Source organism: Pleurodeles waltl, chromosome 3_1, assembly GCF_031143425.1.
Source record: "Pleurodeles waltl isolate 20211129_DDA chromosome 3_1, aPleWal1.hap1.20221129, whole genome shotgun sequence".
Classification (NCBI taxonomy): domain Eukaryota; kingdom Metazoa; phylum Chordata; class Amphibia; order Caudata; family Salamandridae; genus Pleurodeles; species Pleurodeles waltl.
In genome coordinates this window covers 1,585,856,711-1,585,880,070 of record NC_090440.1, presented here as the reverse complement: position 1 = coordinate 1,585,880,070, position 23,360 = coordinate 1,585,856,711, and the positions used below count along the sequence as shown (strand labels likewise).

The following is a 23,360-nucleotide window of genomic DNA, read 5'->3' as shown; positions in this document are numbered from 1 at the left end:
CCACCAGTGTAGGAAGCGGGTGCATTATGTGGTATATCAATAACTAGATACACTGTATAGAGATACCAGGGGTTCCCCAATGAGTTGACAGGGCTTGCTATGCAATCCCAAAGTACTCTATTTGGATTCAGCGTGGTTGAGGAGCCTTAGGCTTAACACAGAGGAGTGCATGACGTCCACAAATAAACACACTAGTCAATAAATGAGAAACACTACTCAAAAAGGAGGCCCACACTAATTTATAAAATTAGCAAGTATTTTTATGTGGGTTTAGTCATCAGAGAAAAATCATTCAGATAAGTACATGTTTAAATAGGAATTCTTTTCACTTTATAAAGTGGACACAGTGCAATTTCGGAGTTCTGTAGTGTTATCTTATGGGAGGAAAAACAAGTTCTGCAAACAGGTGCAACAACTTGCAAGACCAGTCTCCAGGAGTTAAGGTGAGTGGTGGGCAAGGTCCAAGGCAGCACCAGCAGTGCACCACCACCAGCAGCATGAGGAGTATGAGTGCCAGGGTGCTAGACCACACCTGTGGCCCAGTGCGTTTTGTTGATGGTTAATCACTGCGAAAAGAAGGTGCAGTCTTTGGCTACAAAGGCAGTCAGGCTGAACCAACAGCGGGGCTCAGGCCTCATGATGCTTAGGCACAAGTGGGCACCTTTGTCTCTGAGCTGTAAACAGGACCAATGGGTGAAGAGGTGTCTTCAGGAGTTTGGTTTTCCTTACTGGAGCTGTTGCAGTGGGAGGGGTGCGTGTAGAGGCTGCAGGAGTCATCTGGGAGTCCAGGAGAGGTGAAATCACAATGAACTTGAACTCTGGAGGGCTGGGGAACCTTGTTGGCACCATTGGTCCACTTCAGCTAGGATCCGCGATTGCAGGTGCAGTGGTGACTTCAGGTGTCTGGTTTTGTCGGTTTCAAAAGCTTCACAGTCCCTTCTTTGGAGTTCACTGGGGAAAATGTCCACTGTTCACATGAGGTCTTGAATCTTTTTCAAAAGCAGGCAGCCATCCTGGTTACTGGAGAGACAGCGGCAGAACAAGTAGACTTTGGTGTAGATTTCAACAAGGGATGCAAGGAGGCTGGTGGGGCTGGTAACAGGTCAGCTGCTGCTTTCCTCTTATGCAGCTCTTTAGGGTCCTTTGGCTTCTTAGATCATTAGGATCTGCTTTTCTGGTGCCAGGGACTCCCCTAAATACTGCATTTAAGGGTCTTTCAGGGAGTGTAGGGTAGTAGCCTATGGGCTGCCTACCCTTGTGGTCACTTCATGACCTATATGACCACTTCCTGGTACCAGGGATGCCATTTGCTAGGGACTTACAGATGGTGCCAATTAAGAGAAACAATTGTACAATTTAGGTAAAGAGATCTGGCACTGGGGACCTTGCTAGCAGGAGCACAGTGCACTTTGTCAAAATCACATCAGATACTGTGCAAAAAGTGTGGAGAACTGTCTAAAAGAGGCACTTTGCTACAGTGTGACAAGGACATGAGTTACTGAACTTTGTTTCTAAAACTGCTTGTTTTGCAGCCTGTATTGTTCTTCCTAAATGAAAAATGTATTCTCCACTTTTCAGACACTTATTGAAAGCACTATTAAAGGGCTGCCCCAGAAAGCTCTAGGGTCGCCAGCCTATCAGATGGCCAACATGGATCTTCTGCATGTAAGTGGCTTTTTTTATTATCCTAAAACCTAAATGAACAAAATACTGATTAATGTGTTGGTGGTCTATAAAAGCCTATAAAAAAAAATAATCTCCTTGATCTCAGAAATGGGGGGTTGCTAATTGAATTGTAACGTTATCTTAGCTTAGGCTTTCTGCCTTGATTTTCTACCTGGTGGCTGAGACATCAGCAGTAGCTCATATTCCATGCCTCTTATTAATTGGCAATCATATTCTGATGCCATTGACTTCGCCATGATGTAGTACGATTAAGTGTACCAAAGGCTTGCAGAGTCTTAATGGATAGCACAGTTTTAAAGCTGGGCATAGTTTCGAGTGGCATTTGTTTAATGATATTATGGCTTTTTTTTTTAATTGTATTTTTTAAATATTGCAATATTCCTATTTTTGCCTAAACTCTTGGTGCGCCTGCACAGTAGATCCTTTTTCTATTTCTCAGATTTCACTTGAAGAGGGGCACTCCCAAACCAGAAACCAGGTAAAAAGTTTTTTGTTTCAAAGTGCAGCTAACCTGAACCGTGCTGGACGTTTTTTTTGGTTTTTTTCTTCTTCCCTTTATAACTAGCGTGTTTTTGTACATTGTATGTTTGGTATCATGTTTATGCCAGGCTTTCCCCAAGTAGAATTAAATTCTTCCCACTAAGGAATTAGTTCCTCTATGTATTAATCAGGATTTCAAACCTAAACAGCATCCTGGCCGTTTACATTACTTTGAGTGCTTATGACAGACTAGTGCTGTACACAATACGGATCTTTCAAAACTCAAAAGGAATACGTTTTTGTTGTTTATCGGGGGTTTTGTATTTGCATATCTCTGGGAATGCAAATCCTTGGGGGAAGAACATCGCACTCTGTTTCTTTGAATAGTTAATACAATTTTTCTCAATTTCTAGTTTTCTTATAAGGGCTTACGTACTGGGAGAAATGCAAAGTGTGTATCCTGAATTTCTTAATCTCAGTATGTCTAACAAGCTGTTGGGACTTCAATAATAAAAACTTGAGTCCACTTGCTAGTGCCCTAAATTTGCTATGTTCAGCTATTGGATTTTTGAAGGTTACGGGATAGTTCTCAGTCTCAATCACCATCTTGTAGTAACATGTCTGCTCATAAGTGTGTAAAGTGCCTGTATGCTTTCACTGCATATGTTGGAACAGATTATATGCATTTTATTCAGTTCTCCCGCCATTTAGCTTATGTGATTATTATGTTGTCAGGAAGCAATGCATAGCATCATCAACATAGATTAGCAGCAAGTGTGAACAACCCTACTTATATCCAGTGCAGTATTTCTATTTCCTTAGGGCAGTTGAATATAAAGTGCAGTTCGCTGTATTTCAGAAGAGAGTGCTTATAATAACTTTACATTAGGGTAAACAGTGCTAGATGGTGCCAGACCGTTATTTAGTGATGCCAAATAATCATTACTTGGCATATATTCTATAGTAATGGTTACTGTCTTTTCAAGGCTTTAGAAGTTTAGTGATAGTTACTAGCTTGGGCTGGAGATAAGATGATGTCGAAGGTTGAGGTTATGTGACCCTTCCTATAGAGCACTCTTAAGATGGTCAACCGTTTTAATGGAAAGTGGCATGTTTGCTGGGATGAGAAGAAAGATTGGCAGATAGAGGGTATTACTATAGGGGAATGGAATCTAGACGTAGATAACATTATACAGAAACATGTTGAGTTGGAGGCAGTCAACCTAGTTTTAAGTGCAGTTGTAGGGTCATACTACCACTGATTTAATTTTCACAGCATTTTAACTGAAAAATACTATTTCACAACTGTGGTGTCCATTTTTTATTGACCTTGAAAAGACGAAAGCCTGAATATTAGTTGTCATAATGTCATCTAAATATTACACCCAGTTTCTGCATTGAATATTTACGTTTTCTGAGCTAACTTTATGGTTTCAAATTAGAATGATAAACAAGAATAGATAACGCTACAATGATCTGGTTCTGGAGCAGTAAGTGGCTGTATCCTGTTACCACTGGTCACTATTTTTGCCTTGTTGGATTATTAAGTTACTCCCTTTTGGCATGTAGCTTCCCATGGGCAACAGTCTGGGCTTACTCCAGAATGTGGCAGGAGGAAGACACTTAAATACAACACTGTATCACAAATGACTCTAAATCCATGTCCATCCAGTGCAAGATCTCTGAATAAGATAGAACCTTTTGTTAACGGAGAAGTATAAATAGCAGTTCAAATTATAATGTAATAAGTATTGAAAACTAAACATGCTGGCGCTTCTTGGGGCTGAAGTCCATCATTTTAAAAATAATTTTAAACACTAATGGTTTTGAGAACTTTGGCCTCTGTGGCCTTTGCTATCCTGCAAGGGAGTGCTTAAGTTTAGGGATAGCTTCACGGTGTTTACTCCAGTGTTTGTAAACAAAGTCTCCATCACTGGGACACAGGTGCCCCACAAATGCCTATAACATGATGTTACTAATTCACTGTGTACCTCAAAATTAGATATCAGTAAACAGTTGATTGCATCCCTAACTGCTTGCATTCCAGGTAAAATATAACCTAATCCCTTCACCCAAACAAGAGTGCCACTAAACAGTAAGAACTAGATTTTCAGCTAGTCTTTGCATGTGGTTACCCGAATCTGTATAGCTGACAATTTCTGACACATTTAAGTTTAGACCTTTTTACGAACATGACTGGTCTCGCTTGTTTTCAGTTTAAGCAGATATAGCAATGGGTCACCAAACCAGTATGACATTCCCTGGAGCTAAGTCAAATTTTAGGGACCTGTATCTGAAAAGGTCTTTAGTATTTTGTGATATGTGATGTTTCTCCTTACTTTAAAGGCTTCATTTGTACTGTTTGACCACTTCACCTAATGGTAAAACTGTCTAGTTAAATTGCATCTTCACTGAAAATAAGAGCCAGGAAGAAGATTCACCTGCTTCTAGAATATGACTGGCTCCACACCTTTTAAACATATGAAAGAAAAATCCTAGACTGAAAAGAGGTCAGACTTGGACACCTAAAGACACAGGTGTACCTGGAATGTTTAAGTTTCTGACTTACTATGAAGCCCTTTCATCATTTTGACATTTGCCTACACTGATATATTTCCTGTTCATGATGTGATCCTTTTGTCCAAGAAAAAGTGAGTACTCAATGGAAAAAAAGAGGCAAACCCAGGGACCTGGGTATGAAAGTATATAATAAAGAAGTTGGTCCCTATGGGGGAAGTGTGACCCTTGACTCCCACGGCAGTAGTTAGACCACAGATTCATTATGCCCGCTGCACTGTTGTCTATAAAGGTGGACTTTGGATTGTAGATCGAGTATGTAGCCCTTGTGACCGCACATTATAATCGAGGTGGCGGCAGTGTTGTACTAGAGATTCAGACCTTTTGGTTGTTTTCCAAAGTACAGGGCGAGTGGTTAGCCCTTGAGACCATTTTAGGATGGAGTTTACAGCAAATGCACTGGAGTTTGTGTTTGAATCTTGCAACAGGTTTTATGTGCTGTTAACAAACGTCAGTGGTGCAGGCTGCGAACACAGAATATAGCTACCCCCCCCCCTTTTTCTCAGTCAGCTGCTTATCTTTGCCAGTCCTCCCCCTGGGGTCCTGAATTCCGAATCACGAGAGACTGCATTCTGGTCAGCGTTTTACTCCCCCTTTCCTCCTCAATTCAAATGTATAACTTCTACTTCATGCACCTATTCATCAAAACATTTCAAGGACATTTTATTTCTCAAAGTTTAGGCATATTGCATTAAGTAGGAACAAAAACACAACTATGCAAAAAGAGTTTTCCGATGCGAGTTGTTTGCTTTATTTACCTATCGGACACAGTTGCACCTCTGTAGTTGAAATCTCGCTCTTTCTTTACAGTGAAGAGTAGGACCTCTTGCAGTAACAGATATGCTGCAAGTCACCTATTCATTGTCTGAGATAAATGTTTTTATTGTGTTAAGATTTAAACCCAGAGTATCACTGAATAGTTTGTATTTTTTCTTCTTCTAGGGAACACCTGCTTTGTTCCTAATTCAGCTGCTTTTCCATAGTAGTGTCTTGGAACAGTGTGCAGTGGAAGAAAGGTAAGCATTCTATTCTGTACATTTTGAAAGCTTGTCTGTAATGTTTTTTTATTTGAGAAGTGTTCAAAAAGCGACGTACCTCTTTGCACAGCTTTTGGATTGTGTCCCTAATTTAAACACAATTCTAGTTTTGTGTTTTAGCACTATTAATAATGCAAAATTAAACTTTAGTAGGCACTTGTATTGCTACCACGACACTCGCAATGAGATGCGAGCTAAGGTATTAAGATTGGTGAAACAAGGGGTGATTGTAGAGGCTGCTGCACCGGTCAGTTCCTTGACCCACAAGAAGGTTCAAGATGAGCACATAGACAAGCATGTCTGTAAAAAGCATTGAGGAAACTGTCACATGCAGATCCTACAGCATGATACCACGTCATGCTGGGCCTTTCGTAATGCTAATGAACTATGTGGCTGAGCAGTGGGCTGGTGGTAGAGTGTGGCACCCAGTGGCTGTGCTGTATTGGTTTTAAAATACACCTCCACACCCTGCCCATCTTGAGTGATGGGAGGTGATGCCACATAGCTTTAACTATCTATACCTGTACCCGGTCTCTACCTCTGTAATGTTCTAGTTCGGTTTTGTAATAAAATTGATACGTTTAAAAACAAAAAAAAATGACACTGAAAGTTACCAGATAGAATTAACTGAGCTGACTATAACTTGTGCCTCGCCATGCACTGGTATAACTTCAGATATTACGTCGCTCCTGACGTGTTAAATAGAATCAAATACAACATGACACCATTGCCATATGCAGCATAGAATTATTTAGTGTACATGCGGGACCTTGAAGACCTGACTGAGGCTGCCACGGAGATACCGTGCTGTAGCTGACGCCTGGAAGTACCTTTTGATTATGGTGGATTATTCACTTGGTAGTCTAAGATTTCCTCCATCTCCTTTTCATGTGGCTCCAGCTTTGAGGGCGACTCGATGTCTGGTTTGTCTTCTCCCATATTTATTTATTTTGACCCAAGGGACACAAGGTAAGCCGAACCCTTTTAAGGAGTTGTAAAACTCCTTCTTTCACTGCAGGACAACTGCCATTTGCTTAAAGCTGATTTTTCATCCACTTGGCCTAGAGTCCTAGTTCGGCCTCCGTAGTAGAATAAGCCTTCCTATTCGAGGTTGCTGGCTCTTAAGGGCTTCAGCTCTGTCCCTCGCCTTCATTCCTTCTCTTGTGCCAGCTGACGTTGAGGGTTGGAAAAAAGCTTTTTCCCAGTCGGTGTCCTTTGTTTGAGACCTGTGCAGCTCTTTGTGCTGACCTTCGGTAATTGGGTGTTTTGGACTGATGGCTTTTGAGAGTGTAGATTCTGTGCCTTTTTAGCACCTAGGTTACTTTCTGACTTTTGGCCCTCTCGGCATCTCACGTTGCTCTTTTCAGGGCCTCTATTCTTTCGATGTCTATAATGTACTCTGTCTTGTGACCAGCCCCCCGCCACGCACCAACACCCCCCCCCCCTCCATTTCTATAAAGATTGAACATCATGTCAAGTAGAGGTTGCCCTTTAATCTGTGCTTGTTAGTCTATGTGAACTTGGCTATCAGTGAAGTGTATCTTTTATTGCCCCTCCACTTTTCAGCTGAACAGAACACCTGTTCAGTGTCAACTTGCCAGAAGGGATGAGTAAGTATTAAAAATAGTTTGACCTGATCAAATAAGACTCGCCAATGCAAGTGGTTGAGTGGATTTTTCAAGCCCTGAGGAATGCATAAGGTTTTAAACCCAGTATGGCATTACTCGGAGGTTTACATAAATTTGCACATGCACCCTTTGCCTTCCTATAGTAGGATTACAACCTTACAAAATTTCACATTTGGTTGTCCACAGGTTGTTCTCTTCAGTCATCAGTGACATAACCAAGCATGCTTTTCTCTCATTACAGTCTGAAAATATTGATGGCTCTCAAATGCACAGTGTGTCACAAATAGATGTTGATTTATTCTGATGCTAGGTGTTGCTGTTGTGCTGCTCACCAAGAGTAGTGGCTACAGCAGCTGAAGAGCCAGTAACTTATCAGGCTGACTCTAAATGTTTCTATATTTTACTAGTGTTCTCAATAAAAGAGATGTGGCAGCAAATTGCTACCTTCCTCAAGCGTCACACCTTGACTTCCTTGCATTGAAAATGTTTTTTCCAGCTGCAGATTTCAGACACACCCACCAAACCTTTAACCAAACAGTAGCCTGACCTATTTCTAGTTCATAGCTTCAAACCTTCTTTAATGGATGTGTTTCAGATGTTGATGTCCTCTTGATGTATAGTTTTTGCTGAAATTACTCATGGGTCTCATATCTCCTTTGGAAAATGTACGTATCTGATTCTGTTGAGGGTTTAGTATTATTGATGACGCACGTATTATAAAATTCACATGTAGCACCTTTTCCAATAATTGCAGCCTTCTTTAACCCTGTCTCTTACGTGATACAGCCTGTGGAATGGAAGCAAAGCTGCTAGTATTTTTATTTTTTTTAAATTATTTTTTCAAACAGACCTTCAAAATAGATTGAAAGATCAATTGCTGCAGAGCGGCCTTCTGAAGCTGTGCAGCTTCTTGCTTACCTTGAAAGCAACTGTGCAGTTTTTCTTATGAGTGAACGTGCTTGCCTGCATAGGCATATTCATCTTGCCCACACAGCCGTTTTTCTCAGATATTTTCCTCTGATTTATTTTTCCCTTCAAGGAGGGGGAAGGGATTGGGGGGGGGGGGGGATATAAAATAAAAAGGTTAAGCATCAAAGCTTGTTGTCTGTGTATTTTAAAACTGTTTTTCATTTTCCGCTGGTTTAATGATGTGATTGTTATTAAAATATACTTTTAAAGACAAAATGAGTGTTATGTAGCCATAGCTTTTGTGTATGATTGGATATGAGAGATTTATTTCTCTGTGGCCAGGGGGGTTTTCTACATCCTGCATAGATGCAGAAATATTATTGTTTCAATTTTATTCTGATGCCTTTGATTGAGACTGGCTAAGGTAAGTACCTATAAATATAATAATAATAGGGTGGCTGAACCTTTGCTTAACTTTGCTACAAGGATCTGTGGGCCCAAAGAGCTTAAAATTAGAATGCAATTCCTTGTCTACCTTAAGAAGTTCTCTTGTTTGGCCTAAGGTATAGGTTTTCAGAACACTTGCGTAATCATGATAGCAGTTGAAGGGAAAATGTTTTTTTCTTGTCCATCTATCTGATTCACATTCAAAATTTCGAGCCAGATGCTTGACTGCTTTCTTTCCTTAAACCTACCTTAATCAAAGATTTTCTTTGGTAAGCCGACTATTAATGGGGGTCTTTCAATTTGCGTTGCTAGGTTCTTCATATGTTTGGAAACCCTTGTGAGCTGTGTGCTATCTGGCCCGACGTCTCCTCTGGCTTTTAGTGAATCTGTTGTTGGTGTTATCAGTATGCAAGCCAAGCTACTGGAAAACAAGGAGCACATCTGGAGAATGTGGAGCATTGTAGTTAATCCATTGACAGAGAAAATTAATCAGGTACAGAATTATTATTTTTCCCCTACTGCACTTTTTGTTTCCTTGCTGGTTAATGTTAGCTCATGTGTCAGCTGGTACACTTTTGAAGATGGTGCAATGTTACTCTTGCTGTGCCCCTTACTTCATGTCTGCCATCTTCAAAGCTTTGTGAGTGACGATAACATGTATTACTAGTACTCAATTTAATGGCATGCTATGGTACTCAGTTTACTGACCTCAAAATAAATATTGCCTACCTTGTAGGGATTCAAACTTGATCTAATCACTGATTATATTGACAGCGACCTTAAAATCACTTGGGCATCTTGGTGACTATTGATTTCAGCTACCATTGAGCATGTATATAGCTTTGATAGTAGCAAGGTGTATAGCCCCTTTTGACATTGTACATGATGTGATTTCGACAAAGTGCACAGAATTCCTGCTAACCAGGACCCCTGTGCCAGAGCTCTTTTCCAAAACTGCACAGTTCCCCAATTGGCACCCTCCCTGGTAAATCGGTGCCTGGGGTACTAAAGGGGGCCCCAAGAGCTACAGCATGAATTGTGCCACCCTGAGGGACCCCTCACCAAGCACAAGTCTGTTTTGTAGGCTGTATATCTTGGTATAGAAAAAAGTGAAAACACAACATGGCATGCAGCCTGTGTGCCATGTCCCCTAACACTGCATGCAATATATGTAAGTCACCTCTCTGACAGGAGGCCCTAAGGCAGGGTGCATTATATTACATGTGACGGCATATCTGCACGAGCAGATGTGCCCCTGCTAGGTCTTTGGCAATGCTCAGCCATAGTAAGTGACCAGGGAAGCCATTTTAAATACATGTGCCAGACACTGGTCAATACGAGTTCCCCAGTGACATGATTGCTTCACTGAAGATGGGGATGTTTCAATCATTTATTGGTGAACTTACACTGATGCCCGTGTTGGATTTACCAATACATGCACCCAGAGGGCGTCTTAGAGGTGCCCCCTGAAACTCTACCTGCTTCTGGTGTGCTCACAGACTGGTTTCCATGAACTTACTACTGAGACACCATTTTGCACCCCTTGGGTGAGAGCCGGTCTGGGAAGAAGGTGTAAGACTCACTCCCACAGGATGTCCTGCTCATTAGCCTTCATAAGGCAGCATGTCTCAAAGGGCTGCCGCCTTTGAAATGCAAATCTGGCTCCTCTCACAGGAGAGGAAGCTCCCCCCCCCCCCCCAAACGCCCCACTCTGTCCAGAGCCCATTTTGCACTTGAACACGCAGGAAAATTAGCTAGTCGGGTAAGCGTGCCACCTTTAAGCTAGTACGACCACTAAGGTGTGCTACTGCGAGGTGGACTTGATTTTTCAGAGGTAGCCATCTTTGAGATGGCATACCCAGGAATTTTGGGACAGGAATGTGCCCACTTACCACAGGAAGTGGTAATTAGGGGACGTAGTGACCCCAGGGGTCAGTAGCCCATTGGCTACTACCCTACCTAGTTACACCCCCTTCCGCCCCCAACAAGCTCCTAAATTCAGTATTAGGGGAGAACATGGCACCAGAGAAGCAGATTCTGATGACCTAAGAAGACCAGGGACACGGAAGAGCCACGAAAGCAGAAGAGGGGAGAAGAAGCAGCTGACCTTGTGCCAACCCTGCTGGCCTGTCTGAATCTCTTATCAAAATATGCACCCAAACTAGACTCATCCTGCAGCAGTGACTGTAGAAACCTGGGAGGACTGCCTGCCTTTAAAAAAAAACTGAAGACCCCACATAAACAGGCTGGTTCTTCAGTAGACTCCAAAGGAGGGACTGGGAAGCTACTGGAACCGCCAAAACCCGAAACCTGAAGTCAGCACTGCACTGCCGTTTCCAACTCCAGTTGAAGTGGACCACCACAGCCAACAATGTTCCCCAGCCTCCCAGAGTCCAAGTACATCGTGGATTCATTCCTCCTGGTCTCCCTGACAGCATCTGCAGCCTCTGCACGCAGCCCCCTACCACCACGACCACTCCGTTAAGGAAAACCAGACACCTTAATACACCTCTGCACCCATCACTCCATAAAAGATAACATTGCACTATCCATTTTTTGAAGTGTAAAGAATTCCTATTTAAAAACATACTTACCTGATAGTTTTTCTCTGATGCCTAAATATATATAAAGATACTTGCTATTTTTTATAAATTTGTGTAGAACTCCTTATTTGAGTTGTCTCATTTATTGATTGAGTATATTTGTAGCTGACTTGTACTCCTCTCTGATAAGCCTAAGGGTGCTCAACTACATGCCCCTAAATAGAGCAGTTTGGTATTGCATAGCAAGCCCTATCCACTCACTGGGGAACCCCTGGACCCTTTACACGGTATTTACAGGCAATGCCCTCTTTTCTTGTAGCTGAAGTAACATTTATGAACTTTAATGGACACAACAGCATAACTGTTGTAAGCAGTATCTCTCCGAGCCTGGAAGGCTTAAGAATTTGTTGCACAACTATGGGAGCATCAACCATTACATAGCCAGTCATAAATCATTAATGTTAGCAGTGACCTAAAGTGAGAATCGCAATCACTTATTATAAAAAAAGTTCTGCATGTTGACTAAGCAGCAGTTCCTCCTCCAAAATATTACTATCATACTACCATTGCAGGCTGCGTAATATGGATCAAACCATTTGTGAAAACATGACATGACATGGCATGCTCACTTTGTGCCATGCTCAAGTCACTGCATATAATATGTTAGTCACCCCTACAGCAGGCCTTAAAGCCCTAGAGGCTGGGTGCATTACATTATATGAGAAGGCATATCTTCGTGAACCGTTATACCCCTGTGCTGCCTACTTCAACTACTAGATGGCACAAGCTAACTGGGAAGAATTCTTACGTATACGTACTGCGCACTGGTCATTAGTAGTCCCCTAGCTACATGATGGCTGTATTGGAACCTGTGGTGTTTTTTTTATCAAACAACTCGTCTTAGTAAATCCACACTGATGCCAGTATTTGAATTATGATATGCACCCAGAGGACACATTAGATGTGCCTCTGAAAACCTACTAGTTTTTTAGTGTGCTGGCTTACCTGCCTCCACAGACTAGTTTCTGACCCTCTGTAGTGAGAGCCAGCACTCTGAGTTCAGGAAACAATGTCGGCTCCAGTGAAGGTGCATTACTTTCTCCTGCAGGATGGCCAGTAAATCTGCATACCAAGGCCAGAGGCTGTAAATAATTGCCACCTTTTGATATGTGACCCCAGCTTCCTCCAGACCAGTAGAATGCCACCACCTGCACTCAGGGCCATTTGGCACCAGGACAGGCAAGAAATTAGCTGTTCACTAGGCGTGTTGCACCACAAGGCTGGTCATGCCCATAAGAGAGGTCTTCAAACTGGGGGGGTGGGCCCCCCTAGGGGGGCCTCAAGTGATCTCAGGGGAGGCGGCAGACTCTGGCCAAAAGCAGCATTATACAGATAACAGGGCTTTGTTTTAAGCAGAAGCATGGTATTGCATTTTAAAAAGGCAACAGTACTTAACTGCAATGTTTAAATATGTCTAGACATATTCAAACATTGCCATTTTTATAAAATAATTGTGAAAAATTCTGAGGGGGTCCCAATGATTTTTATTTTTCAACTGGGGTGGGGGCGCCGCATTCAAAAGTTTGGAGACCACTGCCAAAAGGTAAGGTGGGCTAATGCGATGTGCTCCACAAAAGCAGAGTTCCACCATCTTGTTTTTGGTCGAATTAGGTACTCTCCGATAGAATTAGGCTTACTCTCCACACAAACTGGTCATAAAGGGGCTTTAGTCACCTCAGTAGTAATTAGCTCATTGGCTACTACCTCACACTCCCCTTAATGCTCTTAAATTCAGTATTTAGGTGAGCCCCTGACTCCAGGAACTCAGATTCGCCTGACTACAAGAATGACAAAGAAGAGCCAACCAGTGCAAGAACTATATACTAGCTGTGGACTTTGGAGCCGAACCACATTGTCTGCCTGCTCCGATCCAGACAGCAGGGACTTTGATAGAGGCCAGCCCCATGCTAGAAGTAGTCTTGCTGTGCTTCTTTCCCCTCTCCTTCAGTTTCACCGAGGACTGAGAGAGCCTCAAACTCGCCGGACAAAACACCTAGGCACCCAAGCCCTGCAGCCAGAGTACCTTGGAACAGGCTGTCTCTCTAATCCGGAGACCTTCAAGAGCTCAGCCGGACTAGTCCCACAGTCCCCACTTACAGCCTTTTCATACAGTCCTTTTCCCTATTGACTTTAGTTTGTAGCGTCCAAGGCAACCACCACCGGAAGCACCTCTGACCCCGGACACTCCAGGGCAGTTATTCTTGAACTGTTGGTGCTTTCTTGGACCTTTTGTCCTACTTACTTTAAGTCCAGAAGAACAGTTGTATAAGTGGTTTGCAAGTGACCCTATACAGTACGTGTTTTTCTCACAGATAACATTCCTCATTCGAGGCTCATGTCAACTCTGGCAGCTGCATTTTCTGTATTTTATATACATCTTACTGAAAGTACTTACCCAATATCCATGTTCTTGGTGTCTAAGTTAATATAAAAATGTTATGTTTTAAATGGTTTGGTCACAAGCAGGCACAGAAAGTACACCCTCAGCGGCACATCGGCGGCTGGGTGCAGTGTGCAAACAGGTGTCTGGTTTTAGATAGAAAGTAATGGAGGGACCCGGCGGTCACTTCAACGATGTGGGCAGGCACGGGGGGGGCCTCTGTGTAGCCACCACCTGGGCTAGTCGGAGGGTCTCCTGGGGGTCGTTCCTGCACTGGAGTTCGGTTCCTTCAGGTCCTGGGGGATGCGGGTGCAGTGTTGGTTCCAGGCGTCGGGTCCCTTGTTACGGGCAGTCGGGGTCAGGGGGAGCCTCTGGATTCTCTCTGCAGGCGTCCCTGTGGGGGGGGGTCGTCTCTGGTTATTCACGGGCTTGCAGTCGCTGGGGAGTCCTCCCTGAGGTGTTTGTTTTCTGCAGGGGGAGCCGGGGGCGTCGGGTGCAGAGTGGAAAGTCTTAAAAGTTGCTTCTTTGTTGCAAAGAAGTTGCAGGATTTGAACAGTGCCACTGTTCATGGGAGTTTCTTGGCCCTTGGGTGCAGGGCAGTCCTCTGAGGCTTCAGAGGTCGCTGGTCCCTGTTGGATGCGTCGCTGTTGCAGTTTTCTTCGAAGTTGGGAGAAAGGGCCAGTAGGGCTGGGGCCAAAGCAGTTGTTGTCTCCGTCTTCTCTGCAGGGCTTCAGGTCAGCAATCCTTCTTGTTAAGGTTGCAGGAATATAGTTTCCTATGTTCTGGAGTGCCCCTAAATACTGAATTTAGGGGTGTGTTTAGATCTGGGAGGGCAGTAGCCAATGGCTACTGTCCTTGAGGGTGGCTAAACCCTCTTTGTGCCTCCTCCTGTGGGGAGGAGGGCACATCCCTAATCCTATTGGGGGAATCCTCCAAACTCAAAATGGAGGATTTCTCAAGGCTGGGGGTCACCTCAGCTCAGGACACCTTAGGGGCTGTCCTGACTGGTGGGTGACTCCTCCTTGTTTTTCTCACTATCTCCTCCAGCCTTGCTGCCAAAAGTGGGGGCAGTGGCCAGAGGGGCGGGCATCTCCACTAGCTGGGATGCCCTGGGACGCTGTAACAAAAGGGGTGAGCCTTTGAGGCTCACTGCCAGGTGTTACAGTTCCTGCAGGGGGAGGTGAGAAGCACCTCCGCCCTGTACAGGCTTTGTTCCTGGCCACAGAGTGACAAAAAAACTCTCCCCATGTGGCCAGCAACATGTCTGGTGTGTGGCAGGCTGGCAGGAACTGGTCAGCCTACACTGGAAGTCGGGTATGTTTTCAGGGGGCATCTCTACGATGCCCTCTGGGTGTATTTTACAATAAATTGCACACTGGCATCAGTGTGCATTTATTGGGCTGAGAAGTTTTATACCAAACTTCCCAGTTTTCAGTGTAGCCATTAAGGAACTGTGGAGTTCGTGTTTGATAAACTCCCAGACCATGTACTCTTATGGCTACCCAGCACTTACAATGTCTAAGGTTTTGCTTAGACACTATAGGGGCATAGTGCTCATGCACATATGCCCTCACCTGTGGTATAGTGCACCCTGCTTTAGGGCTGTAAGGCCTGCTAGAGGGGTGTCTTACCTATACCACAGGCAGTGTGAGGTTGGCGCGGCACTCTGATGGGAGTACCATGTCGACTTAGTCATTTTCTCCCCACCAGCACACACAAGCTGGGAAGCAGTGTGCATGTGCTGAGTGAGGGGTTCCTAAGGTGGCATACAGCCCTTAGAGACCTTCCCTGGCATCAGGGCCCTTGGTACCAGGGATACCAGTTACAAGGGACTTACTGGAGTGCCAGGGTTGTGCCAATTGTGGAAACAAAGGTACAGTTTAGGGAAAGAACACTGGTGCTGGGGCCTGGTTAGCAGGGTCCCAGCACACTTTCAAATCATAACTTAGCATCAGCAAAGGCAAAAAGTCGGGGGGTAACCATGCCAAGGAGGCATTTTCTTACATAAGCCTAAACTGCTCGCCCACATTACCACAAAGGGCATTTGGGATTATTAGTTTAAGCTCTGTAAGCCAATAAGGGCCCACTGGACTATCTGCATTGTGTACCCTTACTTTGGTACACTACATAGATAGGCATGCTGTTTTTCACTGTAGGACGCTGGTTGTCGTATCCAGTCATATAAAATACTTCTATGTAAAAAGATCACCCCTGTAGTGGGTGTTGGAAGGTGGCAGATCGAGTAAGCAGGTATCATAACATTCTTTTGTACTCCAAAGATTTTACCTCTACTGCTGCTACATACTGTGTATACTTGCCTCCAGATCCAAATGCTCATTTTATTTGCATCCACTGCTACAGTCCTGAAGCTGATTCTGTGGTTAGGGGGAAGGATCAGTAAGCTCAGCTACCTAGTCATAAGGGGGTTTAGGCTTCCATGTGCTGTAGTACCATAATACATGAAAGCCTGCAATACCCTATACAAAAACACTCTTATTTCCTTATTGCTGTCTACATGTGACATCTTGAGTCACCTGCAATAGGAAAATGCTGCTGCTAATCTATAGTGAAAACATTAAAAGGGAAAACTGTTCGTCAGTGCTTATGAGCTATCAAGCAGATTCCTCACCATGCTCATTTCCCCAGAAGCCATACTGTCTCTGGAAACCCTTGCAGTAGCTCCTGCTTGCCTGCAGGTGCTGCCATTGACCTGGATCATGAATCTCTCCTGTCTCAGGATATGATACTGAGCTGCATGTAGGCACCACTCCTTCACATTGACCACTGTTCCTTGTAGGAAGCTGGCTCTTTATATAGTATACCAACATGAGGTATACTTTGCAAAGAGTCTAGTTACTCCCTTATGAGTGGACAAGGCTTGCTCTAGCAATCCCAAGGTGCTCTTAAGGGGATAGGGTGATTGAGCAGTCTTAGGCTTGTCAGAGAGGAGTGTTAAACATTTACCATAGGTAAACTGTTGGTAAATGAGAGACAAGAGTCAATAAGGAGATCCACACTAATTTACAAAAATAGCAAGTATCTGTAGGAAGTTGGCTCTGTATGCACTATTTCAAAGTAAGGAATAGTATGCACAGAGTCCAAGGGTTCCCCTTAGAGATAAGATAGTGGCAAAAAGAGATAATACTAATGCTCTATTTTGTGGTAGTGTGGTCGAGCAGTAGGCTTATCAAAGGAGTAGTGTTAAGCATTTGTTGTACACACAGGCAATAAATGAGGAACACACACTCAGAGACAATTCCAGGCCAATAGGTTTTTGTATAGAAAAATATATTTTCTTAGTTTATTTTAAGAACCACAGGTTCAAGATTTACATGTAATACTTCAAATGAAAGGTATTGCAGGTAGGTACTTTAGGAACTTTGAATTAGCAAAATAGCATATACAGTTTTCACATAAATCACATATAGCTATTTTAAAACTAGACACAGTGCAATTTTCAACAGCTCCTGGGGGGAGTAAGAGTTTGTTAGTTTTTGCAGGTAAGTAAACCACTTATGAGGTTCAAGTTTGGGTAAAAGGTAGCCCACCGTTGGGGGTTCAGAGCAACCCCAAAGTTACCACACCAGCAGCTCAGGGCCGGTCAGGTGCAGAGGTCAAAGTGGTGCCCAAAACGCATAGGCTTCAATGGAGAAGGGGGTGCCCCGGTTCCAGTCTGCCAGCAGGTAAGTACTCGCGTCTTTGGGGGCAGACCAGGGGGGTTTTGTAGGGCACCAGGGGGGGTGGGGGGGACACAAGTCCACACAGAAAGTACACCCTCAGCAGCACGGGGGCGGCCGGGTGCAGTGTGCAAACACGCGTCGGGTTTTCAATAGGTTTCAATGGGAGACCAAGGGGTCTCTTCAGCGATGCAGGCAAGGGGGGGGTGGCTCCTCGGGGTAGCCACCACCTGGGCAAGGGAGAGGGCCTCCTGGGGGTCACTCCTGCACTGGAGTTCGGATCCTTCAGGTCCTGCGGGTGCAGAGTCTTTGCCTGCTTCTCAGATCCTGACGCCTGGTAGTCGCGGTCAGGGGGAGCCTCGGGATTCCCTCTGCAGGCGTCGCTGTGGGGGCTCAGGGGGGGGGCAACTCTGGCTACTCACGGTCTCGCAGTCGCTGGGGAGTCCTCCCTGAAGTGATTGTTCTCCACAAGTCGAGCCGGGGGCGTCTGGTGCAGAGTGTCAAGTCTCACGCTTCCGGCGGGAAACACAATTTGTTTCAAAGTTGCTTCTTTGTTTCAAAGTTGCAGTCCTTGGTGAACAGGGCCGCTGTCCTCGGGAGTTCTTGGTCCTTTTAGAGCAGGGCAGTCCTCTGAGGATTCAGAGGTCGCTGGTCCCTGGGGAAAGCGTCGCTGGAGCAGTGTCTTTAGAAGTGGGGAGAAAGGCCGGTAGAGCTGGGGCCAAAGCAGTTGGTGTCTCCGTCTTCTCTGCAGGATTTTTCAGCTTAGCAGTCCTCTTCTTCTTAGGTTGCAGGAATCTGAGTTCCTTGGTTCTGGGGAGCCCCTAAATACTGAATTTAGGGGTGTGTTTAGGTCTGGGGGGGTTAGTAGCCAATGGCTACTAGCCCTGAGGGTGGGTACACCCTCTTTGTGCCTCCTCCCTGAGGGGAGGGGGGCACATCCCTAATCCTATTGGGGGAATCCTCCATCTGCAAGATGGAGGATTGCTAAAAGTTGGAGTCACCTCAGCTCAGGACACCTTAGGGGCTGTCCTGACTGGCCAGTGACTCCTCCTTGTTTTTCTCATTATCTCCTCCGGCCTTGCCGCCAAAAGTGGAGCCGTGGCCGGAGGGGGGTGGGCAACTCCACTAGCTGGAGTGCCCTGGGGTGTTGTAACAAAGGGGGTGAGCCTTTGAGGCTCACCGCCAGGTGTTACATTTCCTGCAGGGGGAGGTGTGAAGCACCTCCACCCAGTACAGGCTTTGTTAGTAGCCACAGAGTGACAAAGGCACTCTACCGTGTGGCCAGCAACATGTCTGGTGTGTGGCAGGCTGCTAAAACTAGTCAGCCTACTCGGATAGTCGGTTAAGGTTTCAGGGGGCACCTCTAAGGTGCTCTCTGGGGTGTATGTTACAATAAAATGTACACTGGCGTCAGTGTGCATTTATTGTGCTGAGAAGTTTGATACTAAACTTCCCAGTTTTCAGTGTAGCCATAATGGTGATGTGGAGTTCGTGCATGACATACTCCCTGACCATATACTCTTATGGCTACCCTGCACTTACAATGTCTAAGGTTTTGCTTAGACACTGTAGGGGCATAGTGCTCATGCACTTATGCCCTCACCTATGGTATAGTGCACCCTGCCTTAGGGCTGTAAGGCCTGCTAGAGGGGTGACTTATCTATACTTCATAGGCCGTGTGAGGTTGGCATGGCACCCTGAGGGGAGTGCCATGTCGACTTAGTCTTTTTATCCCACTAGCACACACAAGCTGGCAAGCAGTGTGTCTGTGCTGAGTGAGGGGTCCCCGGGGTGGCATAAGATATGCTGCAGCCCTTAGAGACCTTCCCTGGCATCAGGGCCCTTGGTACCAGGGTTACCAGTTACAAGGGACTTACCTGGATGCCAGGGTGTGCCAATTGTGGAAACAAAAGTACAGGTTAGGGAAAGAACACTGTTCTGGGGCCTGGTTAGCAGGCCTCAGCACACTTTCAAATCAAAACTTAGCATCAGCAAAGGCAAAAAGTCAGGGGGTAACCATGCCATGGAGGCATTTCCTTATAGTATCAATATGATCAGAAAAGTAAGCTTTGCAGTAGAAGTATCACAGGTTTGAAAAGTTGTTAGTGCAGTCTTCAGAAGCTTCAGTGTTACCCTGTGGGAGAGAAAACATATACTCCAAACAGGTACTCTGCAGCAACTTACAGAACCAATTTTCCGGACTTAAGGTTACTATGGGGCAAGGTCCTATGCCACACCAGCAGGTCACCTCGGGACACACTGGGTCAGCTGTGTGCAGTTCAGCATCGGGTGCCCCTTTTCAGTCAATGGGGATCAGTCCAGGCAAAAAGATGATGCATATGAGGACTGGGGAACCAGTCTTGATGAACCACCAATTGGGCTTAGTTCTTGTGAGGTTTTAGGACGTGGGGACACCAGTGGTCCTTGTAAGGAAATGCCTCCTTGGCATGGTTGCCCCCTGACTTTTTGCCTTTGCTGATGCTATGTTTACAATTGAAAGTGTGCTGAGGCCTGCTAACCAGGCCCCAGCACCAGTGTTCTTTCCCTAACCTGTACTTTTGTATCCACAATTGGCAGACCCTGGCATCCAGATAAGTCCCTTGTAACTGGTACTTCTAGTACCAAGGGCCCTGATGCCAAGGAAGGTCTCTAAGGGATGCAGCATGTCTTATGCCACCCTGGAGACCTCTCACTCAGCACAGACACACCGCTTGCCAGCTTGTGTGTGCTAGTGAGGACAAAACGAGTAAGTCGACATGGCACTCCCCTCAGGGTGCCATGCCAGCCTCTCACTGCCTATGCAGTATAGGTAAGACACCCCTCTAGCAGGCCTTACAGCCCTAAGGCAGGGTGCACTATACCATAGGTGAGGGTACCAGTGCATGAGCATGGTACCCCTACAGTGTCTAAACAAAACCTTAGATATTGTAAGTGCAGGGTAGCCATAAGAGTATATGGTCTGGGAGTCTGTCAAACACGAACTCCACAGCACCATAATGGCTACACTGAAAACTGGGAAGTTTGGTATCAAACTTCTCAGCACAATAAATGCACACTGATGCCAGTGTACATTTTATTGTAAAATACACCACAGAGGGCACCTTAGAGGTGCCCCCTGAAACTTAACCGACTATCTGTGTAGGCTGACTAGTTCTAGCAGCCTGCCACAAACCGAGACATGTTGCTGGCCCCATGGGGAGAGTGCCTTTGTCACTCTGAGGCCAGTAACAAAGCCTGCACTGGGTGGAGATGCTAACACCTCTCCCAGGCAGGAATTGTCACACCTGGCGGTGAGCCTCAAAGGCTCACCTCCTTTGTGCCAACCCAGCAGGACACTCCAGCTAGTGGAGTTGCCCGCCCCCCTCCGGCCAGGCCCCACTTTTGGCGGCAAGGCCGGAGAAAATAATGAGAATAACAAGGAGGAGTCACTGGCCAGTCAGGACAGCCCCTAAGGTGTCCTGAGCTGAGGTGACTCTAACTTTTAGAAATCCTCCATCTTGCAGATGGAGGGTTCCCCCAATAGGGTTAGGATTGTGACCCCCTCCCCTTGGGAGGAGGCACAAGGAGGGTGTACCCACCCTCAGGGCTAGTAGCCATTGGCTACTAACCCCCCAGACCTAAACACGCCCTTAAATTTAGTATTTAAGGGCTACCCTGAACCCTAGAAAATTAGATTCCTGCAACTACAAGAAGAAGGACTGCCCAGCTGAAAAACCCCTGCAGCGGAAGACCAGAAGACGACAACTGCCTTGGCTCCAGAAACTCACCGGCCTGTCTCCTGCCTTCCAAAGATCCTGCTCCAGCGACGCCTTCCAAAGGGACCAGCGACCTCGACATCCTCTGAGGACTGCCCCTGCTTCGAAAAGACAAGAAACTCCCGAGGACAGCGGACCTGCTCCAAGAAAAGCTGCAACTTTGTTTCCAGCAGCTTTAAAGAACCCTGCAAGCTCCCCGCAAGAAGCGTGAGACTTGCAATACTGCACCCGGCGACCCCGACTCGGCTGGTGGCGATCCAACACCTCAGGAGGGACCCCAGGACTACTCTGATACTGTGAGTACCAAAACCTGTCCCCCCTGAGCCCCCACAGCGCCGCCTGCAGAGGGAATCCCGAGGCTTCCCCTGACCGCGACTCTTTGAACCTAAAGTCCCGACGCCTGGGAGAGACCCTGCACCCGCAGCCCCCAGGACCTGAAGGACCGGACTTTCACTGGAGAAGTGACCCCCAGGAGTCCCTCTCCCTTGCCCAAGTGGAGGTTTCCCCGAGGAATCCCCCCCTTGCCCGCCTGCAGCGCTGAAGAGATCCCGAGATCTCTCATAGACTAACATTGAAAACCCGACGCTTGTTTCTACACTGCACCCGGCCGCCCCCGCGCTGCTGAGGGTGAAATTTCTGTGTGGACTTGTGTCCCCCCCGGTGCCCTACCAAACCCCCCTGGTCTGCCCTCCGAAGACGCGGGTACTCACCTGCAAGCAGACCGGAACCGGGGCACCCCCCTTCTCTCCATTCTAGCCTATGTGTTTTGGGCACCACTTTGAACTCTGCACCTGACCGGCCCTGAGCTGCTGGTGTGGTGACTTTGGGGTTGCTCTGAACCCCCAACGGTGGGCTACCTTGGACCAAGAACTGAACCCTGTAAGTGTCTTACTTACCTGGTAAAACTAACAAAAACTTACCTCCCCCAGGAACTGTGAAAATTGCACTAAGTGTCCACTTTTAAAACAGCTATTTGTCAATAACTTGAAAAGTATACATGCAATTTTGATGATTTGAAGTTCCTAAAGTACGTACCTGCAATACCTTTCGAATGAGCTATTACATGTAGAATTTGAACCTGTGGTTCTTAAAATAAACTAAGAAAAGATATTTTTCTATACAAAAACCTATTGGCTGGATTTGTCTCTGAGTGTGTGTACCTCATTTATTGTCTATGTGTATGTACAACAAATGCTTAACACTACTCCTTGGATAAGCCTACTGCTCGACCACACTACCACAAAATAGAGCATTAGTATTATCTATTTTTTACCACTATTTTACCTCTAAGGGGAACCCTTGGACTCTGTGCATGCTATTCCTTACTTTGAAATAGCACATACAGAGCCAACTTCCTACATTGGTGGATCAGCGGTGGGGTACAAGACTTTGCATTTGCTGGACTACTCAGCCAATACCTGATCACACGACAAATTCCAAAATTGTCATTAGAAATTGATTTTTGCAATTTGAAAAGTTTTCTAAATTCTTAAAAGACCTGCTAGGGCCTTGTGTTAGATCCTGTTTAGCATTTCTTTTAGAGTTTAAAAGTTTGTTAAAAGTTTGAATTAGATTCTAGAATCAGTTTTAGTTTCTTAAAAAGTATTCCCACTTTTAGAAGCATAATGTCTAGCACAGATGTGAATGTGGTGGAACTCGACACCACACCTTACCTCCATCTACAGATGAGAGAGCTAAGGTCACTCTGTAAACTAAAGAAAATAACAATGGGCCCCAAACCTACCAAAATACAGCTCCAGGAGCTTTTGGCAGAGTTTGAAAAGGCCAACCCCTCTGAGGGTGGCAACTCAGAGGAAGAGGATAGTGACTTGGAGGACAATTCCCCCCTACCAGTCCTATCTAGGGAGAACAGGGTCCCTCAAACCCTGACTCCAAAAATAATAGTCAGAGATGCTGGTTCCCTCACAGGAGAGACCAACACCTCTGAAATCACTGAGGATAACCCCAGTGAAGAGGACATCCAGTTAGCCAGGATGGCCAAAAGATTGGCTTTGGAAAGACAGATCCTAGCCATAGAGAGGGAAAGACAAGAGATGGGCCTAGGACCCATCAATGGTGGCAGCAACTTAAATAGGGTCAGAGATTCTCCTGACATGTTGAAAATCCCTAAAGGGATTGTAACTAAATATGAAGATGGTGATGACATCACCAAATGGTTCA

At 45.5% G+C, this 23,360-nt stretch overlaps 1 protein-coding gene across 2 annotated transcripts in view; it reads left to right on the top strand.

The window, feature by feature from the left end:
• Positions 1 to 23,360, top strand: part of RIF1 (replication timing regulatory factor 1) — a 310,912-nt gene that overhangs the window by 72,112 nt on the left and 215,440 nt on the right. The window contains exons 15-18 of one of the 2 annotated variants that reach the window (XM_069225211.1): positions 1,579 to 1,665; positions 2,126 to 2,164; positions 5,686 to 5,759; positions 9,077 to 9,257. In XM_069225211.1, coding sequence (XP_069081312.1) covers positions 1,579 to 1,665; positions 2,126 to 2,164; positions 5,686 to 5,759; positions 9,077 to 9,257 — 381 coding nt within the window. The remainder of the gene's footprint in view (positions 1 to 1,578; positions 1,666 to 2,125; positions 2,165 to 5,685; positions 5,760 to 9,076; positions 9,258 to 23,360) is intronic. The other variant, XM_069225212.1, reaches the window with a different exon arrangement.